Below are 20,516 nucleotides of genomic sequence, written 5' to 3'. Positions count from 1 at the left end.
CGGCAGACATTGTTGCTTGATGTACCCATATAAGTTGTTTACTTTCAAGTGTAGGTTTTTACTCAACTGGTCTCCTACCTTGTACTTCTCCTCACTCGTTCGTGAGTTATTTACTTTAACGTACCTATGCACACACTGGCGACGTTCCCCACAATTTCCGCATTCGGAAAAGAGCAGCATGTCAACATCGGTTGAAATTCGATTTAGAGACGTATCGTTTTAACATTGCGACTCACAAGGCACTTGCACAGTGTAATAGAAGGCAGCATAGATCTCATATGTGTCCATGCATACACTATGGATTTTCCCGAAAATATCTACGAGCTTGCTTACGTCCGTGTCCACGTCGAGCCTAGCATACTCCTCTAAATCGGGGATGCTGAGCTCCTGGCAAACATTCATCGCATGTTCACTCCACAACCGTTATGGCAGAGTCTATAAGATTACTGGTGAATGTGGTTGTGCCAAGCATTGCGGTTTCGTTGAGTCTCGCCATGAAATTCAGGAATTAGTACGGCAAGACCTCATTTATCGTCACAAGTTGAAACTTTGAATCATTGGGAAGTAAAGCTTTAGTTATATGTATATGCTCCAGATGCACTGTTTCAGCAAGCTTCTGCTGAGGTGCGTACATAAATCGATGTGAGTCCGGGAAGCAGAGCGTTAATCTAGGCGTTATTCGCTTGGTGAAACAAATATATTTTTTGACATTCTCAAACAAGAAACTAACCTAACATTTTTCGCAGCTGAGATCACAGAGGTACTCAGTAACAAACTGAGCATGATACTCAAATTGAGGGAGAAAACGGCTGTGTGTCGTGGCAGTATTTGAAGCTGCATCCATTGTTAGCTGCAGTGCAGAACTTTCCCGTTTGTTGACAGTTGTCCCGATGTGCAGCTTCCACTTTCCTATGCAACGGCAGTCCACGAACGTGACATCCATCTGTGTAATAGTATAAGATACCAATTTCTTACCAATTGGTAATGGGAAACTTAATTCGGTAAATCCAGTCCACTTTCCTTGCTGGTCGTTCGATCTCAGAGAACAAACATCTCGCAGGGTTGTCCCTGACATTAGAAATGAAATGGTTAAGACAAACAACGTATGCAACTCAGAGTACAGACACGACACATGCCTGTCTTCTTCCACAACTTGAGCCAGCATCATGCGCATTTCATTACTGAGGAAGTTGGCTTTGTCGGCCTGTGAAAAGATGAGACCAATGTCCTGCTAAAGAGTGTCGAAAAATACATTACTTTCTCCGAGCGGATCACGACAAGGTTAAGCACTTATCCATGGACTCATATCAATTTACTTATACGGCTCTTCAGAAACTTGCTGAAAACTGCATCAGGAGGACATTGATATCACTACAGCTGCACATGGTGTTGACGCAAAGATTCACCATGGGACAAAGAAGGGCTCTTCCATTACAGATACGTGGATTCGATAGAGACTCAATGAAATCACTTTGTCTGGTGTATCCTCATTCACCAACAAAGTTACAGACCCTGCCAAAACGGACGCGGAGTGCAGGCACGTAATGAATGTTTCGCAAGAGTTCAACGTGTCTGATGTAGGGGAGTATGGCAGACGCCACATGGATACAGACATTGACTGGTTTACTAATATTTTTGATAAATTCCGGGCTATATATATATATATATATATATATATATATATATATATATATATATATATATATATATATATATATGCTGGATCTTGCCTTCTGTAACACTGGGCGACGCTATCGTGGGACTCAGTTTTAAAAATAAGACATATGCTAGTAAGACTCATGCTCTGAGGGTCCACACAGACTTACCTATGCATATAGACAGTTCATTCCATGAAACGGGAATTTCGACAAATTTTGCCTGGCATCGAAATTAATAACGACAAGATATCGGCCCTGGAATTCCAAGAATTTCGAGAATGTTTCAATTTCAAGTAGGAAGTCGGATAATACGTCACAAAAGAAATATGTTTACATGTGACATGATTACAAATTAACACTTTTTCTTATTTTGTCCTGTACTTTTTCCACCGAAGAAAGTGAAGTCAGCAGACATAAACTGAGGACTGTTGTTGGCCACAATTGTTTTATGGCGCTCAAGACATGAGTGAGGTACGTTACCTGAGGCACAAGAAAAGAGGAATTTGCCATTGTTGCAACGTAAGTGATTATCCCGCAGAACGCTGAAGATTGTGTATAAGTTCCATGTCCATTCCTGGTCGATAGAGCCAGCGACTAAGATGTCACCGATGTAGTTTGCTGTCCCCGTAACGCCTATGGTCAGCGTCTCCAAATAGCATTGAATAGTGGCTGAGGCACTTGCGCCCCCGAATGGAAGCTGGTTGCAACGAAAAAGGCGAAAAGGGGTATTTTTGATCAGGACAGACTTCGACGTCTCGTGCAAAGACAGCTGGAAGTAGGCATCGTGAATATTAATCATGACAAATACTTTTCCGCCCACCAATTTTGATATAATGTCCTCAACTTTTGGTATGGGATAGGTGTCAACAGCGTATTGTGCATTGACAGTGGCTTTAAAATCCCCAAAAACTCGAAGAGACCCTTTCGGATTTTCGACGACAACGATGGGTGAAACCCAGCAACTTTTGTGCATTGGCGTCGGGACTCACACATCTTCCAGGCACCAAATCTCCAGCTGCAGCTTATCATGGAGTGCAAACGATACGGGACGGGCTTTGTGGAACTTCAGAACTGTCAAGGGGAGGAGTTCGATGTGGGCTTCGAGATCGCTGGAGACGTGTCAGAAAATATGTCTGAGAATGATTCCAGAAGCTCTTGCAGCTGAGTGCCCAAAGACAAGGTCTTGGTAGCATATGCAGAATCTTATAGCTCGAGGCCAAGGCAGTGGAACAGGTCCATCCCATATAGGTTGGTGACCTTGGAAGTGGTAGTGTTGCAATTGGTCATCAATATCGATGACCAGCATCCTTCGGCCTTACGACTCTGCGTCCCTCAGGATGAGCAGGTCACCCTCCGTAAACGATAGTCTCGTCATTGATGCGTAACAGAACGTTGACTGCATGAGGGCAAACGTTGTCTTCGCAGCCGAAGGCGGGAATCAAAAACATGGTCCGAAGGGGGAGCCACTGAATCTGTTAAGGGTCCCTGGCACTGACGCTGTCGTTGCGTTGTGCAGCTGCGTGGCGTGTCGGCAGCGAAGATCTGTACCGGCGGCTGGAGTGTGGTAGATGACAGAACTGACTGTTCATGAGCGTGGGTAATCGTTAAACAAGTTTCCAAGGATGGATATTTCAGTTTCAAAATATCTGCTCTCAGGTAGTTTGCATATAGGTATTCATGTCCCAAATGAGTGCTGAACCATATGACTGCTTGCATTAAGGGTTTCCACAGAAAAACCAACAGTCACGGGAAGGACCTTGGAGATTAGCAGTCCATTCCCTGTAAGTGTATTGGGAGTTTTTGGCAACAGAAGAACTTGTGCCGTGTCTCTGCTATATGTACCTGCGAGAAAGTACAAAAGGATAGATGTTAGTGCCTCGTGAGAGAGAGTATGAGGCTCCCAACAAATTAGACTAGTCTGGATGTGCGGCAGATAATCCTTATCGCACTGCCTCTCAAAACGAGAAAATTATTGTCCTGATGAAAGAAGAGGTGAATGAGCTGACGACTGTTGAGTTTGACTGTCTCAAGCCATACACACACAAACACTACCTAAATGGGAGGTAAGGGTTTGCATCCTGCAGCCTCAACGGATCTAAAGATCCACTAATCAGTGGTTATCAGTTGTTACTGCTCGATAGTGTCGGCACTGTTTCTGTTCGACCACCGTATAACAGATACAGTCAGTTTCATCTATTGGGCGAAAGGCTGCAGTCGGTGTGGAGTCACAATGTGCCACCCCAGCGCATTCGTCACGCCTTGATATGCGGTAAGCAAGTCAATAACATGTTGGCTCACTTCTGGCAGCTATTCAGCTCGGTATTGATTGATAGCGTTGTTAAGGGATTCCTGAGGGATAGCGTGCCAAATTCTGCCCAATTGGCGCTTTAGATTTTCGAAATCCCTTGCTGGTGGGAGGGCCCTGCCCATAATGCTCCAAATGTTCTCAGTTGGGGTGGACATCCAGCAACCTTGTTGGCCAAGGTGGGGTTTGGCAACCACGAAGACAAGCGGTAGACGCTGTCGCCGTATGCAGGAGGGCGTTATCCTACTGAAATGTAAGCCCAGGATGGCTTGCCGTGAAGGGCAACTGAGTGGACCACCCACCTATGAAAAGTGTGGGGGTGGGGTTGGAAAAAGCAGTGTAGTCCACGACACGCGAATACCTTACTTTAGTTACGCAGTGCGCCGCACGGGATTAGCCGAGTGGTCTCAAACGCTGCAGTCATGGACTGTGCGGCTGATCCCGGCGCAGGTTCGAGTCCTCCCTCGGGCATGGGTGTGTGTGTTTGTCATTAGGATAATTTAGGTTAAGGTGGTGTGTAAGCTTAGGGACTGATGACCTTAGCAGTTAAGTCCCATAAGATTTCACACACATTTGAACATTTTTGAATAAGTTATGCAGTGTTTGAGATTACGAGTAGTTAGGGATCTGCAAAAACTGGTCACATAATTTCAAACCCTTACGAAATATTATACCCTACCTTAGTTATGCAGTGTTTGAGAATACGAGTAGTTAGGGACCTGCAAAAACTTGTCACATAATTTCAAACCGCTACGAAATATTATCTCACTGATGACCCCACAAAGTGATGAGAAGAAAATAGTTTGTCACTTGCTACATTTTCGCTGTTCGTGCTATATAACTACCACATATCGTGGAACGATACACAGCCGTCTCGATAGGCTACGAACCCGCCACTGTCCAGTTGCGACAAATGCTGGCAGACGTTTGTCTCGCTTACACGAGGCACGGCACGATCTGCTCACACACTGGGCTCGCATTCGCGAGGACGACGGTTCACACCCGCGTCAGGCCAGACTGATTTAGGTTTTCTGTGATTTCCCCAAATCGCTTCAGGCAAATGCCGAGATGGTTCCTCTGAAAGGGCACTACCGACTTCCTTCCCAGTTCTTCCCTAATCCGGTGGGACCGATGACCTCGTTGTTTGGTACCCTCTTCCAAATCAACCAACCAACGATCTGCTTATGTTCAAAATAGGGTTTTGGATGAGAAGGACGCTGAGTAATGTTACCTTACATACAGAATGTAAATGGCGTTACTCCCACCTGCTTTGTGCGGTTCCTCTGAATGACCGCCTTTCTTGGTGTAGCTATTTCAGGGTCCAAAAGTGTACAATGACTGAACAGCAGGTACTTGTTTCCAGGTGAAGCACGCGTCATGGGCGGAGTTGGAAGTAAACACTTGCTACAGTGTATGCAGAGCTGCCTGCCCGCCTGCACGGGCATCATCTACGATGTGGACTCGGTGTTCGCAGAGGCCGGCAAGCCGGTAGAGGACGGCGACCAGGGCTACATGGCCATCTACTACAGCCAGCGCGCAGCCGTCAAGTACGTGCGCACCCCGGCTGTGGACGAGCTGCAGCTGCTCGGTAAGCCCTCACAACAGGCAACAAACGATAATTGGCATGTAAGTAACGCCGCACATATTTGAATGTACAAATGACTGGCATATCTGTGCATCCGTGCTTAGTAGGTGTTACTAACGTCATCCACGTTCTGTACGTAAGGAATTATTCTGCAGCGGATTTCTTATTCCTGAATACTAGTTGTTTGTGGTGCTGGTGGTTAGTGTTTAACGTCCCGTCGACAACGAGGTCATTAGAGACGGAGCGCAAGCTCGGGTTAGGGAAGGATTGGGAAGGAAATGGGCCGTGCCCTTTCAAAGGAACCGTCGCGGCATTTGCCTGAAGCGATTTAGGGAAATCACGGAAAACCTAAATCAGGATGGCTGGAGACGGGATTGAACCGTCGTCCTCCCGAATACGAGTCCAGTTGTTTGTGAAAACATCGTGTTACGCCTGAAGTTAAAGTGTGATTCCAATGCGGCGACTGTGGCATCACTAATCGTGCAGCTGCATCCGTGCACCTGTCCAGTAGCACTCCTTTAATGTAACCGAATGCAACATTTTCCAAGAGCGCGTCTTTAGTTGAGCGACAGCACGGACACCAAAGCATACCACGACTTTCATTCACTTTCTAGCAGTTACAGAGAGCTGAAATGAACCTGGTAAATCCTTGTGAAATAGGTCCATCTCTTAGAAATAATTAATCACACTCATTCTTATTGAAAATAATTAACCCACCAGGGTAGCCGAGAGCGCTAACGCGCTGCTTCCTGGACTCGGGTAGGCGCGCCGGTCCCGGATTGAATCCACCCGGCGGATTAACGACGACGGCTGGTGTGCCGGCCAGCCTGGATGTGGTTATTAGGCGGTTTTCCATACCCTACTAGGTGAATACTGGGCTGGTCCCCACGTCCTGCCTCAGCTCCACGACTAGCAGACATTTGAAACACATTCACACTATTTCACGATTTACACTAGACGCAGCCCGCTGGGGTACACTACTTCCGTCCCGGGGAGTATGGGGTGGTGGCAGGAAGGGCATCCGGCCACCCCTTAAAATTAGCCTTGCCAATTCTGTACTTAACCCTGCCGACCCTGCACACAATGCGGGATAAAGGCAGTAGCGAAAGCGAATTCTTGTTGAAAATAATTCCATGGTTTCCCTGCAGTATTTAAATGATTAACTACGTAACCTATAGATTGTAGAACATTGTACTACACTGCCCACCCTGTTATGGTTCTGTTACTTATAGAAGTAATTCAGTTAGAGAAAATTGGAGTTCTTCTATTCAGATATAATGAACTGTAATAAGTAAATCACTGGGACAGCACTTTGAAATAGTTAACCTCTCTCTTTCAGTAAGAAAAGTCATTCTACCTCTTTCCTTGAATGATGTAAAAATTAAAGAAGCAGTCTTTTGACTACAGAACATCACATGAAACTTCGATTGGTATTAGGACTCTGTCAATTGTTGAAGTAATTCAGCTGTGTCATTAAAATACGTGTTCTCTTTATAGGGTGATTTGTGGTTTTCAGCTGTAATATTAAAACTTTGAATCGGATTGGGCTGCGGACCCCGTATATGAATTGCACGCAGGTGGAAAAGGTCCCGTTTAAATATCGGTTTCCTTCATGGATTTAATGTACCAGTAAGTTTCATGGCGTAGTGTAATCAGCTACATAGTGAGAAATTCATTCCCAACACACAGGGTGTTATAAAAAAAAGTATTCCACATCTTGAGAGGAGGTAGTACGGACTAAAATAGGACAAAAAATACAGTAAACGCGTTCTCCGATATTCATACCTTAAGAGCTATGAACACTTGTTTATTTTTGCTACGGTGAAAACATATCTTCTACAAAAACATCTTTGCTATTACAAAGATCTACGGAATGCGCTACATAAATAAGGACGCACTCCACTGTTATTGTCCATGGATGCTGCAGGCAGTAAAACCTGTAAGTGTTGCTGCTGTGAACGGTACACATTTTTCTGGGTAAGACTAACGCACACAATAGTTTATCTGTTATAGTCTGGCAACTGGAAGTGGCCGTTGGTCCCATGTGTGCCAAAATCCGAATAGAATAATAGGCTTCCGTGATGCTGCTAATTGCAAAGATATAATTATAATGTTAGTGCATATCACAAACTGATTCCATTAGAACTAATGTGTGGGCTGCACTTACACAGAACTATGAATATGATTTACTGGAACAACGTCAACAGATGTTTAGTGCACGTTGTATCCGTCGACAATGGCAGAAGAATATTTTCTCATTTGTTTACTCCATTCTATAGATCTTTCGAAATAACGAAGTTCAAAAATGGTTCAAATGGCTCTGAGCACTATGGGACTTAACAGCTGTGGTCATCAGTCCCCTAGAACATAGAACTACTTAAACCTAACTAACCTAAGGATATCACACACATCCATGCCCGAGGCAGGATTCGAACCTGCGACCGTAGCAGTCGCGCGGTTCCGGACTGCGCGCCTAGAACCGCGAGACCACCGCGCCGGCGAAATAACGAAGTGCTGGCAGATGTGATTCATACACTCCTGGAAATAAGAACACATTTACACCGGTGTGTCAGACCCACCATACTTGCTCCGGACACTGCAAGAGGGCTGTACAAGCAATGATCACACGCACGGCACAGCGGACACACCAGGAACCGCGGTGTTGGCCGTCGAATCGCGCTAGCTGCGCAGCATTTGTGCACCGCCGCCGTCAGTGTCAGCCAGTTTGCCGTGGCATACGGAGCTCCATCGCAGTCTTTAACACTGGTAGCATGCCGCGACAGCGTGGACGTGAACCGTATGTGCAGTTGACGGACTTTGAGCGAGGGCGTATAGTGGGCATGCGGGAGGCCGGGTGGACGTACCGCCGAATTGCTCAACACGTGGGGCGTGAGGTCTCCACAGTACATCGATGTTGTCGCCAGTGGTCGGCGGAAGGTGCACGTGCCCGTCGACCTGGCACCGGACCGCAGCGACGCACGGATGCACGCCAAGACCGTAGGATCCTACGCAGTGCCGTAGGGGACCGCACCGCCACTTCCCAGCAAATTAGGGACACTGTTGCTCCTGGGGTATCGGCGAGGACCATTCGCAACCGTCTCCATGAAGCTGGGCTACGGTCCCGCACACCGTTAGGCCGTCTTCCGCTCACGCCCCAACATCGTGCAGCCCGCCTCCAGTGGTGTCGCGACAGGCGTGAATGGAGGGACGAATGGAGACGTGTCGTCTTCAGCGATGAGAGTCGCTTCTGCCTTGGTGCCTATGATGGTCGTATGCGTGTTTGGCGCCGAACAGGTGAGCGCCACAATCAGGACTGCATACGACCGAGGCACACAGGGCCAACACCCGGCATCATGGTGTGGGGAGCGATCTCCTACACTGGCCGTACACCACTGGTGATCGTCGAGGGGACACTGAATAGTGCACGGTACATCCAAACCGTCATCGAACCCATCGTTCTACCATTCCTAGACCGGCAAGGGAACTTGCTGTTCCAACAGGACAATGCACGTCCGCATGTATCCCGTGCCACCCAACGTGCTCTAGAAGGTGTAAGTCAACTACCCTGGCCAGCAAGATCTCCGGATCTGTCCCCCATTGAGCATGTTTGGGACTGGATGAAGCGTCGTCTCACGCGGTCTGCACGTCCAGCACGAACGCTGGTCCAACTGAGGCGCCAGGTGGAAATGGCATGGCAAGCCGTTCCACAGGACTACATCCAGCATCTCTACGATCGTCTCCATGGGAGAATAGCAGCCTGCATTGCTGCGAAAGGTGGATATACACTGTACTAGTGCCGACATTGTGCATGCTCTGTTGCCTGTGTCTATGTGCCTGTGGTTCTGTCAGTGTGATCATATTATGTATCTGACCCCAGGAATGTGTCAATAAAGTTTCCCCTTCCTGGGACAATGAATTCACGGTGTTCTTATTTCAATTTCCAGGAGTGTAGTAGCGCAGATGCACAGTGCTGGCATCTCTTCAGGTATGCATTTTAGTGCCGTGTTTACTGGACACTTTTGTCTTCTTTTGATCCAAACTACGACCTCTACAAATAAGGAATACCTTTTATAATAACCCATATAAAAATAATGCAGCTGGGAAATAAATACTGTGAAATAATTCATGTTTCACATTTCGATATAGAGTTTCCAGTCCTTAACAAACTGTTTCAATGGGAAGGACCTGCAGAGCAGTAAATGAACCTAACGAAATTCAACTGTTGCAGTACATAGTATGTGGCATTATTTTTGTAAAGCAGTGAATAAGATTCCGTGATGTGAGTGGATAATTCACAGAAATGTAAAAGAATGTATTTTGAGGTGTTCCTTTGAGAACAACTGTAAAAGAGGCTTGAGAATCTTATTGTGCTCTGCCACCTTATACTTGTTTGTGTGTTGCAGTATCTCTGGGAGGTATCGCCGGCCTGTTCCTGGGAGTGAGTCTGCTGAGCGTGGTGGAAGTGCTGTGCCTTGCCTTGAAGCTGCTGCTGGACCTGATCGCCACGTCTGTTACCTTCATTCGCGAATCCGTCAGCCGCAACAAATGCCTCGGCCGTGTCCACCCACGGCCTCTTCGTCTGCAGTCAGTTTGGCGATAGCTTTAACCACTGGTCATATTGTAGCGACACGTCCACCCACAGAGATAACAGAAGCGTCACTTTTAGCCATAGTTAGTTCGTGTATCGTGAGAGACTAGGATGGTTTGGATATCTAACGTCGGTTCTATGACTTCTAGTAATGATCGATTTTCTTACAGTACCTTGCACAGAGCAGTGTCTTAACGGTAAATGAAATAGTGGAGAAATTGCAACGTTGAAGTGTGTCGTTCGGTCCTGAATCACTTCATGAATGACCGAATACAAAACAAATGAGATAGTAGCTGATAAAATAGACACCGCCAGCTGAGAAACCAATTTTGTCCACGTATTTATTTGTAGCTGTGTCCGAAACATCATACACGTGGAGTTTACCAGGTGTACCGGTATGAAATGAGCGTCTTTTTGTGAGAATGAAACACTAATTTTGAATTGAAAAGTAAAAACATTTTATTCAAAGTACTGACCATTGCTTTCTATACATTTTGACCACCTTTCTGGAAATTTGTGGACACCACTCCAATAGAAATGTTCGTCTTTTGAAGCAAACCAATCAGACACCCAATTTTCGACTTTTTCGTAGGAATTGAAGTGTTCCTCAGACAATGCGTGTCCTATTGATGAAAACAAACGGTAGTCGGAAGCAGCCAAGTCTGGTGACTACGGCGGGTGAGGTATCACTTCCCAGTCAAGTGTTTCGATTGTATCCTGAACCAGTTTTACTTTGTGTGCAGGTGCATTGTCGTGTAAAAAAAAAATAATAATAATACTTTGCCATGTCTTCTGGCCCATCCTGGTCTTTTTTAGATCAATGCATAGTTCAAATTGATCACTTGTTGTCTGTAGCGATTAGTATTCACAGTTTCACCGGGTTTTAGAAGCTCATGATACACCACACCTTTCTAATCCCACCAAACACAGATCATTGTCTTCTTACCGAATCGATCTGGTTTTGCAGTCCATGTTGATGGTTCTTCCGGATTAACCCATGATTTTTCCCGTTTAGGATTCTTAAAATAAATCCATTTTATATCGCCAGTAACAATTTGATGCAAAATTGATTTTCTTTCATGTCTTTGAAGCAAAATTTGACAAATGGTTTTTCGGTTTTCCATCTGTCTTTCATTCAATTCATGTGGCACCCATTTTCCACACTTTTGGATCTTTCCCATAGCTTTCAAACGGTCAGAAATTGTTTGTTGTGCAACATTTAGCATTGCTGCCATTTCCTTCTGACTCAAAGTATCATCTTCATCCAATATTGCTTGCAATTCAGCGTTTGCGAGCTTTTTTGGTGGTTTCCACGTTCTTCATTTCTTACATCAAAATCATTATTTCTGAACCATTGAAACCATATTTTGCATGTTGCTTCTGATAGAGCATGATCACCATATGCCTCGACAAGCATTCGATGCGACTCTGCCGCACTTTTTTTCAAATGAAAACAAAAAATTAATGCTTTCCGCAAATCATCACTTTCTGGTACAAAATTCGACATTGTTAACACGATGAAAACATAAGATGTTCTTTGTCCCATGACTTGATGTGTACTAAATATCTTTGACAGATGTCATACCAACCAAACAAAAAAAAATTAAGGCTCGTCCACAACAAATGTTCCCTATCGACACATTTGTGTCTTAACGCTCATTTCATACCAGTACACCTGGTATTTTTGACTTATAAAGCTTTCTTTGTTTACAACAGTATGGCTGGGGACATAAACAATGAGATTGTTTTTAACTGAGATGGGATAGAGCCATAACCATCTGGCGGTGTTAAAAGCATCTGACAGTAACGTCCATACTCACAACACGCAGCGTCTGGCCTTGTGCTTTTTTTATGATCATCGCATAACATACGCTCAAAGGAAACAGTACACATTTAAAGCGAAAATGTAAATTGTACGGAAGAAGTGGGATTCGAGGTATGCAATCCCACTCGCCTGCACCACTCCCCGTCAAAATTTCCACTTCTGTGATAATACGTTGAAGATATGTAACTTTATGACCCAATGAGTGAATGGTTCTGAGGAGCTAGCTAATGCATGATGCTCTCGAGTTGAATTACATCACGCCTCGTTTTCGGAACGAGTTTCAATAAAATTAGTTAAATCCTGATATTCTGTAGCCACAGCATGTCCCATCTCACGACCGTCACTGGACTCTTAGACCTTCTAGCCGTTCTGGTGTATTCCGAAAGAACACAAGCGTTTTCAAGGCGTTTTTACTCGTACGCAAAACGAAATCATAACGTAATAGGTAGACACAAAAATCACAAAGAAACTTTCCTAGCAAAAAGTATAACTAAAATAAGCAAGTCCGTATATATCAGCCAAGTACATTAGCTGTTAGTTTGTCTTCATAGAGATAAGATGGCGGTACTTAATTTTGTCACATATGTAAACTTCGGAAATCACATCAGTCACTGAATTGAAAAATTAACAGCATCGTCCACTGAGTCTTTGGTGTACTACGTCGTGATGATTAAACACCCGAACTACTAAACTGAGCAGGCAATTTTAGATTACACTTTAAATTACATCTTTCCTTTCCTTGTTCCGAATATGATGAAATAAAGCCCGTATGTTGCCGCTGGTTATACCCAAGTTACCTATGAAAACATCCGTAGATTAACGTTTTGAAACAGACAAACAAACAGACACGATGGTTTTACAGTTTTATTTTTATATAGGTACAGAAGATATAGATTATACGGTATGGTTCAATGTGGCAGGAGTTAAACACTGTAGCAGAGAAGGTATCCAGTAAAGAGCTACAGATTTATTTGTGAGGAAAATAGAGGAGAATACCATGGTAACAAGATAGAAATACTTATATAAAGAAACGTAATCCCTGAAGAAGACTTATGAAACGACGACAGATGTTGGGGAGTGTAAGGAATGATAACTTGTCTGCATGCCTTCTGTGACACGTTGCAACGACCAAGCAAACAAGAAGCAGCTTGCCGTCCTACACTGAGATGACCAAAGTCATAAAAACCTAATATCGTGTTGGACCTCCTTTCTTTCGGTGTAGTGCAGTAACTCGACATGGCATGAACTCAAGAAGTAGTTGGAAGTCCCCCGCAAAAATATTGAGCCACGCTGCCTCTATAGCCGAATCCTATCATCGAATACTACCATCAGCTCTTACCAATTGAAAACAGGACTCACCTGACCAGGCCACAGTTTTCCGGTAGTCTAGGGTCCAACCAATATGATCAGGAGCCCAATAGAGGCGCTGCAGGCTATGTCGTGCTGTTAGCAAAGGCACTCGTGTCGGTCATTGGCTACCAAAGACCATTAACGGGAAATTTCACCGAACTGTCCTAACGGATACGTTCTTCGTGCGTCTCACTTTGATTTCGGTGGTTATTTCACGCAGTGTCGCTTATGTGTTAACACTGACAACTTTACGCAAACGTCGCTACTCTCAGTCGTTAAGACAAGTCCGTCAGGCACTAAGTTACCCGTGGTGAGAGGTAATGCCTAAAATCTGATACTCTCGGCATCCTCTTGACATTGTGATTCTCTTTCCCTTTTATACCTTGTGTACGTGGTACTACCGCTATGTGTATATGTACATCGCTGCCCGATGACTTTTGTCAGTTCAGTGTATAACGTGTTGGGAACCTCGATCCCAGACTAATTACGGTAGCACAAAATCTGTAAAAATAAAGTGGAACCATTTCAGGTCAGTGGAAACTTAAAAGGACATTTAAAACCCATGAGATTTTCACTCTTGAACCTGGTCAAAGTCTTTTGGATTTTAGAAACACCATGCTAGTGTCGGACGCAGTAATCAATTTTTGCAGTACAGTCTACTTACAGTTTTGACACTAATCATGCAGCAGTAGCTAATAATTATTATTACAATAGTTAACGTATCAGTTGGATGTTACACGGTATTTAACAAAAAATGTAAAAACCTATAGCTTATTTAGTAAGTAGGTAATGTTGTACTTTCTAAGTGGGTAATTTTACAAAAGTCATTAGAGAATTATGTGTAAAGTCTTATTTACCTGAAATGCGCTATTAAATTACATTGTAGAACAATTATTATAATAAATGATGTAGTTTGTAGGTAGTAGACCCATATGTTCACTGTCTTCAAATAAATAAATAAAATATTTTCATACCTCCCACATTACATAGTAACTTTTATGAAAACAGCATCGCCCAAATGACTGCATATAAAGTTCCCTGAAGTATGGCTAGCGTCTGAGTCTGTAAACACCTTTTCACGAAATGAATGTAAACATTCCGTCACGAAATGGACGTCGTTCATTTCATAGCTGTCCAGATGGCGAAAAGCAACGCTCACGTTTTTCTACCGTGCTGCAGTCAGATTGAAGAATGGCACGTCTAAAAACTCTTCGTTTTGCCACTGAGAGTCCAGTGAGTGGCATTTTCAGTCTGATGAGCGGTGGAATGAGTGCCAGTAGCCCATGTCGATAACTGTTAACGTCGCACACCAAACTGCGCGATTCGTTACGATGATGTGGAAAAAATGTTGGTCCATGTGCCGAATTTGTGGAGGTATTCATCACATAACGGGTATTAAATGGCTAAAGATCATTCCATTCGGAAGTGATTACCGTCATCAACATCAGTGTGTGGTGTAATTCCCCCTCCCCCTAACCAGCACCTCCCCCTCCCCCCCGCGCTCGCCCTCGCGGGGATCAAATAAACTCTTGTATACTCTTGTATTCGCTGTGGCATGGGTCCCAACGACTACTGAATGTCGTTCTGACAAGGGAACCTCCCCATCGCACCCCCCCTCAGATTTAGTTATAAGTTGGCACAGTGGATAGGCCTTGAAAAACTGAACACAGATCGATTGAGAAAACAGGAAGAAGTTGTGTGGAACTGAGAAAAAATAAGCAAAATATACAAACTGAGTAGTTCATGGGAAGATAGCTAACATCAAGGAGGTTGGGACAGCAGGAGCTCCGTGGTCTCGTGGTAAAGTGAGCAGCTGCGGCACGACAGGTCCTTGGTTTAAATCTTCAATCGAGTGAAAATTTTAATTTTTTATTTCCAGTTTATGTGACAAACTCTTATGTTTTCATCACTTTTTTGGGAGTAATTATCACATCCACAAGAAAACCTAAATCGGGCAAGGTAGAAGAGTCTTTTTACCCATTCGCCAAGAGTACAAGTTAGGTCGGTCGACAACATATTCCTGTCATGTGACGCACATGCCGTCACCAGTGTCGTATAGAATATATCAGATGTGTTTTCCTGTGGAGGAATCGGTTGACCTATGACCTTGCGATCAAATGTTTTCCGTTCCCATTGGAGAGGCACGTCCTTTCGTCTACTAATCGCACGGTTTTGCGATGCGGTCGCAAAACACAGACACTAAACTTATTACAGTGATCAGAGACGTCAATGAACGAACGGACAGATAATAACTACGCAAAAATAAAGAAAGTAAAATTTTCACTTGTGGGAAGACTTGAGCCAAGGACCTCTGTCTGACCTCTTCATCTGCAGCTGCTCACGCTACCACGAGACCACGGCGCTTCTGAATTCACGAACTCCTTGATGTTGCATATGTGACCCATGGACTACTCAGTTTGTATATTTTGCTTATTTTTTCACAGTTCCACACAACTTCTTCCTGTTTTCTCAATTGATCTGTGTTCGGTTTATCAAGGCCTAACCACTGTGCCAAGTTATAACTAAATCTGAGGGGGGTGCGATGGGGAGGTTCCCTTGTGAGGAATTTCTTGTCGTGTATGTAAGAAACGCTCTGTTTTAAATATTCAACTTTTGAAGTCTTCTCATCTTCAGTTGCGTATAATACTACGGTACGTTGATAATTATTACTTTGAGAGCATCTAATGACAACTGAACAAAGCACGATTTCTATTCTGTAGGAGTCTACCTGTATTATTTGCAAGACAAATTCAGAGGCCTGGAATATGCACATATTTTTGTTTTTGCTATTACTTTAATTTATATTTATGGCATTGTACATTGAGGTTATAATTAGTTCTGGAACTCTTACTAATGTAGTACTCTGAGATTACGAATAGTTCTAGAACTTTTACTGGTGTAGTAACAATTTGAAGAACAACCTATAGATTTCGTGAATGGTGATCTTCAAGTTTCTTTTTCGTTTGTTATAGCTGCTCTTCCTCTGATTTCTCAGAATTGAAATTTTTTTCACAATACTTGGAACTGAACTTTCGTTTGGATGTTATATTTCGGATGGAGTTACCAAGTGCCGAAAGTTATTGCCAGTTATTAAATGTGTTTTTGTGATATGTGTGTATGTTAGAGTTTCTTCTCCCCCCCCCCCCCCCCGCCCCCACCCTTTGCTCTCTCTCTCTTTTTGTGTGTAAAAAAGCGTTTTTTTATCTTATCAATTCCTTTATTTACTTGAGAGTGGGTTTTGATACATATCTGATCGTTTATCGTGTCTGCTCTCCACAATGCTTTTCTGTATGTGGTAGTTTTCCTGAATTGGTATAAGACATTTGTTGATGTGGTTTATTCTGGTTGTTTTCATATTTTGTTCCATAGCAGTAGGATGACGATTATCGTAGTTTAAGTGCTCTGCAACTGTGAAATAGTTTGTTTCAAATTTCCAACACCTGAATGTGTTCTACGTAACGTGCTTTAAAATTCCTGTATTTCCTGCCTGTGTATTCTGCCTGACAACTTCTACACTGCCGTTTGTATGTTCCTGATCCCTGGAATTTGTCCCTCTTGACTTTTGATTGGCTTTAGTTTGTTTGTATTGTTTGCACATAATTAGAGGTCGTGTTATCTTAGTATGTTTGCCATTGTGTGTGTTAATTTATATGTGTAAGTCATAGTGCACCATGTGCTTCATTCCTGTGTGGTGTCGACATTGTGTACGTGTGTTGGTGGGTTTAGGGCTCGTGAGATTACCTGCATTCTGGAGGTGTATGTCCACCACCGTAATTGAGTGGGCCATGCGGCTAACAGACGTGTGAAGGAGCCTGATGCCGCCAGGGAGCACTCAGCCTGTTGAGGCCAACTGAGAAGCTACTCGACCGATTAGTAACAGTTTCGAGGTCAAGAAACTCTATCACGACCGTGAGAGCGGTGTGCTGACCACATGTCCATCCATATGGCATCCAATGACTTCACTGGCAGAGGATGTTATGACAGTCAGTCCGGCCCGACTGGCAGATCAGGACTAGAACAGGAAAATTCGCATTTACTATCCATTATGGATATGTTGGATGAGTTGCGTTTGTTTCCTAATTGTGTTCGAATTTTTTGTCAGCGTATGAGACTCTGTGTTCTACATGTGTGTCACATCTCGGTTATTTTCTCTTAATTTCTCTTGTTGAACGCAATCTTGTTTATTGTATATAACATATTTCTTAGTGCCGCTAGTTTCTGTTTATGCAGATAATTGGATGTGGCCGTTGATTTTCCGAAAATGTTAAAGGAATGGTTGCCATTTTCGCTTATTGTTGTATCTCTTGAAAATTGGTTTCGTCTTCTTTTTCTTTTTCATGTGTGAACTTCATGTTTTATGTGTTTTGTTGATTTGAGAGTGTTGCTCATCATTTTTTTCATTTCAGTCATTTACCTGACAGATAATATCATCCATATATCTGTACTAATGCTTGATTTTAAATGTTTCATTAGTAGCTTTCTCTTCAAATATCTGGTTTCCTAATGACTGATAAAAATACAGCCTAGACTTCCTGCTAGTGATGTCATGCCGGCCGGTGTGGCCGTGCGGTTCTAGGCGCTTCAGTCTGGAACCGCGTGGCCGCTACGGTCGCAGGTTCGAATCCTGCCTCGGGCATGGATGTGTGTGATGTCCTTAGGTTAGTTAGGTTCAATTAGTTCTAAGTTCTAGGCGACTGATGACCTCAGAAGTTAAGTCGCATAGTGCTCAGAGTCATTTGAACCATTTTTGATGATGTCATGGGGAGTCCATTATTTTGCAGATAATATTTCATCCTCAAACGGAAAGTGGTTTTGTTCTGTAATCAGTATGAGTATATAACCTGGAAGTTGGGAGCTACAACGTTAGTCGCGTAATGGGGCCCCTTAGGAACATGGCTGCCAAGGAGGGGAAGGAAGCCAGTGTGCACTCCGTGTGCATACCGGGGGGAGTCATTCTGGATGTGGAAAGGGTGCTTCCGGATGCCATGAAGAGTACAGGGTGCAGCCAACTGCAGGTGGTGGCTCATGTCAGTACCAATGACGTGTGTCGCTTTGGATCGGAGTAGATTCTGTCTGGTTTCGGGCGGCGAGCGGAAATGGCAAAGACTGCCAGTCTTGTTTCCGAGATTAAGTCAGAGCTCACCATCTGCAGCATCGTCGATAGAACCGACTGTGGTCCTTTGGTGCAGAGCCGAGTGGAGGGTCTGAATCAGACGCTCAGCCTGTTCTGTGACTGTGTAGGCGGCAGATTCCTTGACTTGCGCCATCGGGTGGTGGGTTTCCTAGTTCCGCTTAATAGGTCAGGAGTCCACTACACACAGGAGGAGGCTACACGGGTAGCGAGGGCTGTGTGGAAGGGACTGGGCCGTTTTTTAGGCTATATGGTCTCGGGAAACCACAGATGGGACGTCCGTCTAAAAGTGGGCACGTAAAACATATAAGGTAGTTGTAGAAACTATTGGTATTGTAGTTGTAACTTGTCGTAGCTGTGTTGGGAAAGAACCAGAGCTCCAAGCCCTAATAGAAACCACTGAAGCTCAGATAGTTGTACGTATAGAGATCTGGCTAAAGCCGGAAATAAGTTCAGCCGAAATTTTTTCAAACGATATAACAGTGTTCAGAAAGGATAGATTAAATACAATTGGTGGTGGAGTATTTATTGCTGTCAGAGGTAGTTTGCCATGTAGCGAAATTGAAGTAGATAGTTAGTGTGAAATACTAGGGGTAGAGGTTATACCTGACAATCGGACTAAACTATTAATTGGATCGTTTAACCGAACCTCCGACTCAGAAGATATAGTTGCTGAACAGTTCTAAGAAAATTTGAGTCTCATTTCAAATAAGTACCCCGCGCATACAATTATAGTCGGTGGTGACTTTAATCTACCTTCGATATGCTGGAAAATTTTACGTTTAAAGCCGGCGGCAGGCATGAAACGTCATCCGAAATTGTACTGAATGCTTTCTCAGAAAATTATTTTGAACAATTAGTTCCTGAGCCCACTCGAAGCGTAAATGGTTGGGTAAGCATACTTGACCTTTTAGCAACAAATAATCCTGGACAAATAGTGAGTATTGTGACGAATATGGGGATTAGCGACCACAAGGCAGTTGCTGCTAGGCTGAATACCGTAACACATACAACCATAAAAAAAAACGCAAAGTATATCTGTTTAAACAAGCTGATAAAAATGCTCTTAACGCCTTTTTAAGAGACAGTCTTCACTCCTTCCGATCTGATGGTACTGATCCCCCATGGTACACAAAACGGTTCAGATCGCTGTTGCAGAAGCAACGAAAAATGCATGCCAAATTTAAAATAAGGCAAAATCCCCAAGATTGGCAAAGTTTTACAGAAGTTCGAAGTATGGTGCGTACTTCAATACGAGATGCTTTTAATAATTTCCACAACGAAATTCTGTCTCTAAATCTGGCAGAAGACTCAAAGAGATTCTGGTCATACATAAAGCACACCAGTGGCAAGACGCAATCAATACCTTCACTGCGCGATAACAACGGTAAAGTCACTGATGACAGTGCCACTAAAGCAGAGTTATTAAACTCGGTTTTCCGAAACTCCTTCACCAAAGAAGGTGAAGTAAATATTCATGAATTCCAATCAAGAACAACTGCCAAGATGAGAAACATAGAAGTAGATATCCTCGGAGTAACGAAGCAGCTTAAATCACTTAATGAAGGCAAGGTCTCCGGTCCAGATTGTATACCAGTCAGGTTCCTCTCAGAGTATTAAGATAAAATAGCTCCATATTTAGCAATTATATACAACCACTCGCTCACAGAAAGATCCGTACCTAAGGACTGGAAAATTGTTCAAGTCACATCAATACCCAAAAAGGGAAGTAGGAGTAATCTGCTGAATTACAGGCCTATATCACGAACGTCGATTTGCAGTAGGGTTTTGGTACATATACTATATTCGAACGTTATGAAGTACCTCGAAGAAAACGATTTATTGACACATAGTCAGCACGGATTCAGAAAATATCGTTCTTGTGAAACACTACTAGCTCTTAATACTCGTGAAGTAATAAGTGCTATCGACAGGGGATGTCAAACTAATTCCATATTTTTAGATTTCCAGAAGGCTTTCGACACCGTTCCTCGCAAGCGTCTTCTAACCAAACTGCGTGCCTACGGAGTATCGCCTCAGTTGTGCGACTGGATTCGTGATTTCCTGTCAGAAA

At 43.8% G+C, this 20,516-nt stretch overlaps 1 protein-coding gene across 1 annotated transcript in view; it reads left to right on the top strand.

The window, feature by feature from the left end:
* LOC126471321 (pickpocket protein 28-like) overlaps positions 1-20,516 on the top strand; it is a 145,545-nt gene that overhangs the window by 90,295 nt on the left and 34,734 nt on the right. The window contains exons 4-5 of the mRNA XM_050099444.1: positions 5,327-5,551; positions 9,952-10,054. Coding sequence (XP_049955401.1) covers positions 5,327-5,551; positions 9,952-10,054 — 328 coding nt within the window. The remainder of the gene's footprint in view (positions 1-5,326; positions 5,552-9,951; positions 10,055-20,516) is intronic.

The sequence above is a fragment of the Schistocerca serialis genome, chromosome 3 (genome assembly GCF_023864345.2).
Source record: "Schistocerca serialis cubense isolate TAMUIC-IGC-003099 chromosome 3, iqSchSeri2.2, whole genome shotgun sequence".
NCBI lineage: Eukaryota > Metazoa > Arthropoda > Insecta > Orthoptera > Acrididae > Schistocerca > Schistocerca serialis.
This window is presented reverse-complemented; position numbering and strand designations above follow the sequence as displayed.